The sequence below is a fragment of the Vigna unguiculata genome, chromosome 8, assembly GCF_004118075.2.
Source record: "Vigna unguiculata cultivar IT97K-499-35 chromosome 8, ASM411807v1, whole genome shotgun sequence".
NCBI lineage: Eukaryota > Viridiplantae > Streptophyta > Magnoliopsida > Fabales > Fabaceae > Vigna > Vigna unguiculata.
Window position 1 is genome coordinate 19,346,930 of NC_040286.1, and position 10,976 is coordinate 19,357,905.

Genomic DNA, 10,976 nt, shown 5'->3' on the forward strand with positions numbered 1-10,976 from the left:
CAGGCCATAAGGTAAACTTTCATAAAAGTAAGATCGGAGCCTTAGGTGTAGACATAAATGTTATATAAAGGTACTATGAGGTCTTAAATTGAAATATTATGGAACTGCCATTTAAGTATTTAGGTCTGTCTATGGGGGAAATCCTAGAAAGCAATCCTTTTAGCAACCTATCTTTAGTAAAATTAAAAACAAGTTATCAAGTTGGAAGGGCAAGTTCTTATCATTTGTAGGGCAAATTTGTCTCATAAAATATGTCATTACCGCACCAATTTGTGTATGCAAGACAATCATAAAACTGCAAAGAAATTTTCTTTGGGGATGGGGTTCAGACGAAAAAAGAATAGCTTGGGTAAAATGGGATAACTTATGCAAACCTAAAGAAAAGGGAGGGTTAGGAATAGAAGACATTAGATTGTTCAATAAAGCCCTATTAGCTAAGTGGAAATGGAGATTAAGTGTGGCTGCACAAGGATTATGAAAAAATATATTAGAATCAAAATATGGATCTTGGAGAAATTTAAATGGAAATTTTAAAAAAGAATATTCGTCTTTGTGGTGGAAAGATTTAAGTGAAGTAAGTGGTAAAGGTCAAGAAGAAAGATGGTTTGATCAAAATATTGAGTGGAAAGTTAGATCAAGGACTAAGATCAAGTTTTTGGAGGACATATGGGTAGGAGATATCCCATTAAATGTTATATTCCCTAGGCTATATGCTAACTCTCATAATAGAGAACAAACATTAGTTGAGTTAGGGAATTTGATTAGTAACAATTGGGAGTAAAAACTAAGTTGGAGGAGAGAACTGTTTGAATGGGAAAAACCCCAACTAATAGAATTCATGCATATATTAACATAAAACTCATTACAGATAGAAGGTGATGATACATGGGTTTGGAAAGATGTGAAAGGGGAGAAGTATATAGTAAAATCTGCTTATACAAAATTGCCTAACACATTTATTAGGGAACATTTTAATATGTTCAAGTTATTTTGGAGCATAAGAGCCCTCCCATCTGCACAATGTTTTGCTTGGAGGGTAATCTTAAATAGGGTGGCAACAAAGGATAACCTTAGGAGGAGAGGAACAACATTACAAGACACCTTTTGCGCGTTATGTGGGTTAGAGGAGGAAATTGTAAGCCACTTATCTTTTACATGTAACATTGCCAACAAGGTATGGAATATATGCAATAGATGGGTAGGTGTAAGCACTACACACCATAATCAATCGTGCGTTCATTTCCAAATTTTTTTTCATTTTGCATTTTAACAACAAGGGGAACAATCTATAGAAAGGATTATGGATTTCTGTCATATGGAACATTTGGAGTCATAGGAATAGAGTTGTTTTTAGGCAATGAAAAGTTGATGCAGAGGAAATTTTCACTATGGCACAATTGAGAGTGTGGACATGGATGAAACACAAATATCCTACTATGAAGTTCTCGTACGTAGAATGGCTTCAATTTCCAATTGAGTGCATTAGATTTATCTCTTAGGCAATATAAAGAGGTATACCATAAACATATGGGTATCTTGGTAAGGGAGAGGTAGACTAACCTATAATAGGAAGAGAGGGAAAGGTATATAATATAAGAGAAATATTTGTGTGTTTGTATCTAACTTTTTGTGTAGGTGCTTGAAGTAAACACTATGGAAAACAAAGCTCTATACCCACTGCGAAGGTGTACAAAATGGTTCTAAAAGCTACTACATGAAAGGGAGTTGAATTGCGGTGAAAAACCTTATGTGAATAATATAGCAATACTCTAATATGTGTTGGATAAATGTTGTCATGTGTTTTTGTTGTAGTTCTTTGTTGTTTAGTGCATTCTTCTACATAGAACTTAGATTGTCTTTTTTAATTTTTCTGTAATATGTGGGGTTGGGTAGATTTTTAGTTGATGTGTAGGTTTGCAAAGAGATGTATTCTTGTGTCTCTTTATCTCTTTTCCTTTTGTAAATATCATGTATGTGTTGTCTTATGATTTTCTTTTTATCTTTTTGAAGGTAAAGTTCTTATTGTATTAGAAGGATTTATGTGTTTGGGGTTTATGTGATTTTGATACGATTTATGAAAAATGATGTTAAAGGTTGAATTTAGGATTGAATAGGGGAGAAGCATTTTGAGAAATTAAACTTTTAAGATGTTGATTTTAGGCCTATGAAAGGAAACTGGGGATTAATTGAAGGTCTGGAATTAAAGTTGCGGTGGATCAATGGGTGTTTAAGCGTGTTGATGAATTACAAAAATTGATTTAATTTGGAGACTAGAAAAATTATGAGTTAATCAGTTAAAGAGTTTTTGGCATCATGGTTGAATATGTGTATGTAATTTTAACATTTGTTTGTTAGAGTAGCAGATGAATGGGTTGTGTGGGTATTTTGCTTAATGTTATGTGTTGATATCACATTAAAATTGAGGTTTAAATATGAACTGGCGCAACTTAGCACACATTCAAGTTTTTCAAATGTGGTGAAGTTTTGTTTTGATATCTACAGTAGTTTTGTAAAGATGTTCTTCTTTAAATTCTGGATGATATTCTTCTTTAAACTCAAGATAGGTTCAAAATAATACGAAATACCATTATTTTATTTGGTTCGATGTGGGAGTTTATTTGGATTAAGCTTAACATGTATATGTTTGAGTTTTTTTATGGACGTCAAATAGCAAGGGTTTTAAAATATATTTATCAAGCCAATTCATGGTAAAATATTATGTTTTGGCCATGTGAAACTTTCTTTAATTTTTAAAATGGCTTTCGTTTTATAATTATAACTATGTTTGGTTTTATTATATACTTAGGAAACGATAAGTTCATAACGTTTTCAGGTTTTATAAATATGATGGTAGGAGATTATGTGGCACCTTTATTTACATTCAATTTCATTAAAAGTTATATTTAATATTATATCCATATGGAGTTTAAGGATCTTAAATTGTATATGGGTTATACAAAAGTTTACGTTGTTACATAGTTTATAACATTAATTAAATCTAAGTTGTTTGTATTAGGCTAGAATATATATATATATATATATATATATATATATATATATATATATATATATATATATAATCTTGGCAATATAAAATAATATTTTATTTGAGATAAAAATTCATTTGGTTGGATAGGGTAATTTTCCTTATAATAAATTGTGGTTTAATTATTTATATTAGTTGGAATAGAAGGAAAATTAATAGTAAATGTTGGTTGCCGTATAATGCCAAAGTGGGTTGTTGGTTTTTGGTTCATGTTGTTATGGCAATGCACAAGGTAGTTTTTTTTTATTTATGAAGTGAAAACGTAATATTTGGAGATTGTTTTCTTATAATATGTTTGGGAGCAGGGGAGGTTCACGTTACCTTTGGTATCTTTAGTATGAATGAAAATTAAAGGTGATAGTAATATATTATATAGGAAAAAGATATATTATTTAAAAAAAAGGAAAGGAAAAGTGTTGCATTAAATATTTAAGTAATACTTAGATTGAAAAAGTTAATTTCATTTATAGATTTGGGGGAATAAAATGATGCCTCCGTTGAAATATAATTCCTGGGTTGCTGTTTATTTATTTGCGATGTTGCTGCTGCTGTATTTTTTAGCAATGTTACTGTTGTTATTTTAAATGCAATGTTGTTGTTTTCAATTCAAATGATTGTTGTTTTAGAGTCTTTGTGAGTAAGATTAACTTGTAGTTAAATTCAAGTGTTGGCATGGGTTGAATTGGTGAATACATATGAATATCTATATGAGATGAATGTGTATGGGATGTAATCTTGCAAGTTGGAGTCATGTTGCATTATACACTTGTGTATTGGTATGCTGGATGTGGGTCTCTTATGATGATATATTAGATAATAACTTATATGGACTTTCAGTAAACTTTTGGTAGTTTACGTATTCTTGGATTATTATATTAAAGACAATATAATATAAAATTTTGAATTATTATATTATTTTAAGATAATATAATAATATAAGGTGATCATGGTATTGTGGACTAGGCGATTTGCAGCCCAATTTTGGCCTAGCAACGCTTAGGCAGCGTCAGGTGATAGTGTAGAGGTAGGGGTCCAAAATAGATGGATTTGCATGGACAGGCTTGATGGCATTAGAATCCTTAAGACCAACTTAAGTATGTACCTTGTATAGTGCAATATGCTTTTCTTAATTTCGTTTTGATGTGTTGAGATGTGGACTTGGACCAAGAGATGCTTGACAGTGTCATGAACGGGTAGGTTCATGATTGATGATGAACACGTGATAATATGAGCGGGGAGGTTCATATTATGATGCTCTTGTGTGAGGATACGAGCGGGGAGGTTCGTATGTTCCGTGCTCACACTTGAGGGCTGCTGCGAGTAGGGAGGTTCGTAGCGATTGGATTATGTGTGTTGGATTATGCGCGAGGAGGTCCGTAGAGTTGGACTACGAGCGGGAAGGTTCATAGAGGTTGGACCACAAACGGGCAGGTTTGTGGAAGCATGATATATCTTGGGTCCATAGCCAAGTAATTGTATGGGTAAATAGATTAGTAGTTTCATTGGTATAATAAGACAATGATCTGAAATCCTTAGGTATCGATTGTTAAGATTAAGCAATTTAGATGGAATAAAGTAGTTTGGGGTAAATCTATATATTTTTTTATTGTATATTTGTATTGTTATGAGCTCACCCTTTCTGTGTATATTTGGCGATGATCGTGTGACTTGTCACACGGGAGCAGATGATGTTTCAGGTGATGCTTATGGGGCATAGAGCCGAAGAGGGGCTAGCGTGGGAAAGCTTTTTATGGAAGTTACTCTCATTTTATTTTTAGATTTTTGTAAACTGTATTTTTACTGGAATATGAACTACTATGGATTATTAGAACATTGTGGTTCAATTGGATGAGTTTAATAATTGTTTAAAATTTTCCGCGATTTTGGGAAAGGCAATAATAACAAATGCTAGTTTTTATTTATTTCCATTTTATTTTATTTAAATTAGTAATATCCGACCAGGATGTTACAATGCATATGATTTAAAACTTACATAAGATACGTTATAGAGAATGTTTGTTTTAATTGTTCTTACAAGGATATCTCATGAGGACTTGTTTACGTCAAAGATTTAATGAAGAACTTGATAATCCCACCCCATACCAACCACCCTTTAGAAAAAAGACTGCATGTCAATGATGCATAACTATCAACCTTGTAGGGTCTTGCCTTTTACTCCTCTTTGGGTGAAAACTATCTAACTTGGGCTTATAAGTTACGAAAAGTATCTGATTGTTACTTGAAGAGATGATAATGGTTCATTTTACTTTAAGAAGATATTTGAGTTAATGTGATTAAGAAAACTCTAAGAAGATCCCCACTGAACATAAAGATAATCTCTTAGGTTATTTAAGTATGAAAGTTCACTTCACAATAGGTTAAGAGGAAAAAAAGGATCCAATTAAGCAAGAAAGGAGAACAAGTATACATAAACATTAAATGAGCGTAAAATATAAAGATTAAGAACATGAAAAAGGTCTAAGTAGTTTTGATGATAACAAAACACTATACGGTATAATGATGTGTCTTATTAGTTTTGAGGATAACAAACACTATAAGAAAATGAAGATACATGTGGTAATTCATATAATATGTTTAGTCTTGCATGTGGAAGCTCTCTTTAATCACTAAAAGGAGTTTCAAGCTCCACTTGTGGTAGGAGGAAGAAATTAGCATTAGTGAGTTTTTCCAATGTGGAATATGAGAAGAGAACCGTGGACGTCGCCATGGAACCGGTACCCTAAAAGAGACAAGTCACATTGTTGACACCATGATAGAAAACCTACTACGGAGGGAGAAATACTTCTCATTACCTTGTGGCACAATACATGCTCTTGTAACAGAATATATGTAAAACACTAAAAACAAAAAATGAAAGAGATAATACTACTAACAAACTAATAGAATATCAAAACAGAAAATAAAGCAAAAAAATAAATCTAACATATTCTAACCAACTATTTAAACATATAACCACTTTTTCAATTTCTTTTTTATGAATAAACTTCTCTCTTAACATATTCATAATTTATGAAAAACTTCTATTACTAGTCTATTTTTCAATGCATTTCAATCCATTTAAGTTTCAATAATTCTAGCTTACAAAGATTTTTTGTCCAACATTGCTCATTATAATTTTGAGGACAACTTGTATTCATTATTATTTGCCAATACGGAAAACAAGAAAACACTCCACTAATACACGGTTTCCTTACCCTATTCACTACTTGTAATAATACTCTTTTCTGTGTCATTGTCATGATCCATGTTAACCTTTACAATTTTCATTAAAGATATTATTGAGATAAAATATCAATTCTAACCAGAAGATATCATAAAAGAAATACTTCAAAGTGCTACATCTAAATTTTGTCAAAATAAAAGACACCGATATAAAAGTAGTCCCGATTTATGTTGTGTGCCCAAGGATTATTCTCCACCTGACAATATGAAGTGAAAGATAAGCACAGCTAATAAAAGATACCGGTTGTTGAGAACATCATTGGTAAAACTAGAATATAGACGAACGAACAAAGACTGGAAAGTGATAAGCCAACATAGATTTCAATTTATTCAATGGAAAAAATATGTCAACTTGTATTCAAGATGAAAATCATTAATCATGTAAATCATTTGAAAGCAATTTCATCAATTTCAGAATTAAATTCTGAAAGTCTGGAGGGTGTTTACAAGCAATATGAATTAGTCACTTGTTTTCCAACATGAACTTCCCACATCTGGCAACTCCGAGAATAAATTGAGATTCTGAAAGCAAACTCTATTACTTCAAAGGCAGAAGTGATTTCAACCATTGTTTCCAAGGTGCATCCTGCTGTTGCTCAACCCAAGACAAGAAACAGCTATCCAATAAACAGAAGAAGTTGACATAAAGGAGTTGATACCTCACAGGTATAAACCGAAAATTTACAACCTGAACAATTGGCCATATGCCCCCTTCTAAAACAAAAGCTGGGAGGAAATCTCTCTTAACATCTTCTTTTATTTGAGGAACACTCTTTCCAGCAGAAAAACCCATGTATGTAAAAAACACAAGTAAATCCAATGGCCCAAAGATAAACCCATCAACAGCAACTTTAGTGGCAACAAAACGGAAGGAATTTGGTTTAAGCATTAGTTTCAATCTTATATACCGATCCAAACCTTCATACCTACAATAATTAATGCAAAAGAACAAGGCAAATTGATAAGTTTGTTAGAAAATAGATATCATCAGAACACACAAAACACTAACAGATATACGAAAGCTCACTTCTAGAAGTCTTTTCTTTTCTGATTTAACATTTTTAAGGGACAATTCAGCTTGAGAGTTTATTGCTTTCATTTTCTATCTGTACTTTGAATTACAAATAATGACATGGTTCTCACTTAGTATCCTGTTTTCAAATGTTTAGGAATCATTTGGTCTGCAAAAATGTTCTGTTCTGACTTTTAGTTACAAAAATGCCAAATTATTTTCACTTTGTTTCCTGCACGTACTTTTAAAAGCAAAAAGTGTGGAAACAAGGTAACATTTTCATCAGTTCAAAAGAAAACATAAAACGTTTTCTCACACCAAACAGTATTGGATGTTCCCCATCAGCTAGAAATATGATCGAAGTAGCTTTTTGTAAGACTTGGGAATGCTCCCCCTTAAAGATCAAAGCCACCTAAGCTGAGGAGAAGGTCATAACACTACAAAATGCTACCAATAAGACAAAATGCTATACAATAAACAGTTTGAAATCCTTCCTTTTTAGTCAGTTGGATATCCATGCATCCAGAAACAAAAACAGAGCTCTTGGCCCTGTGAAGTTGAGAGGACATAACTACTTTAGTCCTAATTTATCAGGAAGTTACTATAAACCAATCAATACATCAATAACCAAATTTTCATCTTAAGTACATATTTAGAATTATATGATAAAAGAAAAATGATTGCAAGTCAATAAGAATCAGTCCTTTAAATTGATTTGCAACAATAGTAACCATCATCAGGTGACATGTCAGTCACCCACAACTGTAGCATCCAAATGCTGTCTCATGTGAACGACATAACTTCTACTGATACAGCAAAAACATAATAATGACTTTTTTGGAAAAAAATTGTGTTTAATATTAAAAGGAAAAAATTTGAGAACTGTAATTTTTAAGGGACTAAGAACTTTCAAATCTGTCCAGCAAACTAAGCTGATTCAGGATCTGAGAATCAGCAAAAAAACCGTTGCATAATACCAGTGTCCATAAACAACTGGGGAATAAAATTTATAAAAAGGTCACGCTTTTTACCAGTAGTGGCCAACAGGACCAACAAATCCTAACCCAAACAAGCTGGTTGTAGACACCCGTTTCCAGTTGATCTTAAACTCTTTATTGTCATCCTGAGAAAAATTGCCATCAAACAAGAGATATGAGCTAATTAGATGGTTACATTTACAAAGAATAAAGTGTCACATCATACACAATGTGAACTAGACAGTTTAAAAATACCATCAAAGTATTTGTCCTTGAATAGGAACCATGTTACCAAAGTAAGAAGGAAAGGGCCAAGTTAGACATGGTTTATCCACAATGCTTCCCGTATAAAACCCTAAAATGCATCATTTTAAGATTCACCCTATCCAGAAAACAGTGACCATGACAAGTAATTTCCTGTTTCACTATTTTAGCTAAATGAACTGAAATTTCCCATCTATGGTTAAAAAATAAACCAGATGTTTCCATGTGATTTAAAATTGAAAAAATTACAACTAGCATTAACATAGTTTCCTTTTCCCTACCTCCTGCAGTTCAAGTGCAAAACTAAAGGTATAGTTGCAAAAGGATTCAATCAATAATCCTAGTTTCCCCCTAATGAAGTATAGGGAACCACCTCCTAGGTGTCAATCCAACGAGATTGCAAAGATGAGTGCATGAACTTGTGCTGATCTGATTTTTATGGGGGAAATCTAACTAAACTAATCTAAACCAACTAAAAACAACCTAAAGTGAGTCCTAACATGATGCCTAAAACAAAAACTCTACACTAACCTAAGTATATAGAAAAAATGAACTAAAGGAACTCAACTATGATTTTTACATGCAACTATCCCAAACATGATTTAAACACCTAAACTAATTCTAATATGTATTTAAAACAGAATGAAAATTACAGAAACTAAAAATCACAAGTTAAAACAAGAAATCACAAAACTGTTATATAACAGTGAAATGCTTATGAGTAAAAGTGTAGGACAGGTTCGAATACAAGTACGGAATGGATTAAAATACAAATTGAAAATGCAAATGAGTTCTAATCAACTTCAATTGAACATAGAAACTAGAACGAAGTCAAACAATCAAGTATAACTCGAAATCGAAAATCTGAAAACCTAAACTAACGAAAATAACTGAGGCGTAAGTGGAAACACTGTCAAACTCGATTTTTGTGTTTTCTGTGTTTAATTCTCGAATTGAAAGTGTATGGTTTTGAATTGATGGATGGAAAATGGAAAAAACGAAATGAACAAAATGTGAGCTTGGGGGAGTTTTCCAAAAGGAATGGAATGCCACATCTTCCTGTAATTTACAGCACCAAATTTTGTCCATTCAACTTAGAGAGTGAAGGAAAACATGCCACGTCTTTCCGCGAGAGTTCCCTCCTTACCTTCATTAAACAACCAAACCAACAATTCAGACGTATCTTTCCATTCCATTATTATTCATTCCCGAGAGCTTCTAACTGCGCTAGCAATCGCATCCACTCCACAATTTCCATACACAACCTCAAGCACAGTCACGATTTAAATCAATCTCTCGGCTATTTTCTCAAAAACACCCAACCTAGGCATGATGAAATTAACAGTCATGTTTCATGCCCCCAAAACTTCATTCCAAAAAGCAGCCAAACCCACTTAGCATCCCGACAAGACAATGACCACCGATACAAAACCCACAAAACAAAAGCACCCATTGCCTTAACTAGAGATCAAGATCACATGCTACACGGAAAATCCTACCAAAACACAACCACAAATCCCTTTTCCACATTCATCCATGCATTCCACACTTTCCATAGTCAAAAGCAAGCTCAGACAATCGCAAATCCTTCTAATTATTTTGACCACAAGGCCACACTCCAAGCCATGACCATTCCCCAAAAACCAAGAAAAACACACTAACACACACCCATTTTCCCCAAAACACAAAATCTTAGAAGGAAACCATATAAATTCCAATAACACAATACCTCATCCATTGTGGCATGGGCCTTGGCAGTATAGTGCGTAACTGCCTGAGCAGCTATGTCACCAGCACCCCAAATCAAGCCAGAGCTGATGACCTGCGTCTTAACAGGGTGAACCGCCAAGCAATTCTGGTACCATTTCCACAACTTGAGCATATCCAAACAACAATGCTTCCCGAAAACAATCGCTATTTATTGATCATGAAAATGATCGCAGCCCCCCTTTTCTTTATTTGGGGATTTATCTAAATGGGTCTAACATTTAGCGACAAAAAGATGATTTTGTTTTGGCGGTGGGAGAAGAGTGGCACTTCTTTGGCTTCTATGGATTTCTTTTTCGCTCGAATACCCAGGACTCGTGTTTTTTAAGGAATGAGAGGCACAAAGAGAAAGGAATGAACTCTGGTCTGTGATGAAGATGTGAGAATCAATTTGGAGGTTGGGTTTGACATTTCTGTATTTGTCTGTAATAAGAATTCGGTCGAAAGAAAAAGGGTAAAACTGTACTTTACTTATTATCTTTATGGGCCAAGCGGGTCTGGCTGCTCTTTAAATTTCAGGAACATATTTTTTATTTGTGTTGGCAATGGAAACACCTTGTTTTTCCTTTTATTATTAAGTCTAATAATTATAATTAAGTCTTATAACTTTATATACTTATATATATATATATATATATATATATATATATTAACTTGTTTTATATGA

The 10,976-nt window shown here is 33.1% G+C and overlaps 1 protein-coding gene across 1 annotated transcript; it reads right to left on the bottom strand.

The window, feature by feature from the left end:
- Positions 1 to 6,623: 6,623 nt before the first annotated feature.
- LOC114193074 (PXMP2/4 family protein 2-like) lies at positions 6,624 to 10,727 on the bottom strand. Its single transcript, XM_028082771.1, has 3 exons — positions 10,272 to 10,727; positions 8,333 to 8,424; positions 6,624 to 7,215 (listed from the first exon to the last, which is right to left on the bottom strand). Exons 1-3 carry the CDS (start codon positions 10,422 to 10,424, stop codon positions 6,828 to 6,830), a joined length of 633 nt encoding a protein of 210 aa, XP_027938572.1. The 5' UTR covers positions 10,425 to 10,727; the 3' UTR covers positions 6,624 to 6,827.
- Between the last annotated feature and the right edge of the window lie 249 nt (positions 10,728 to 10,976).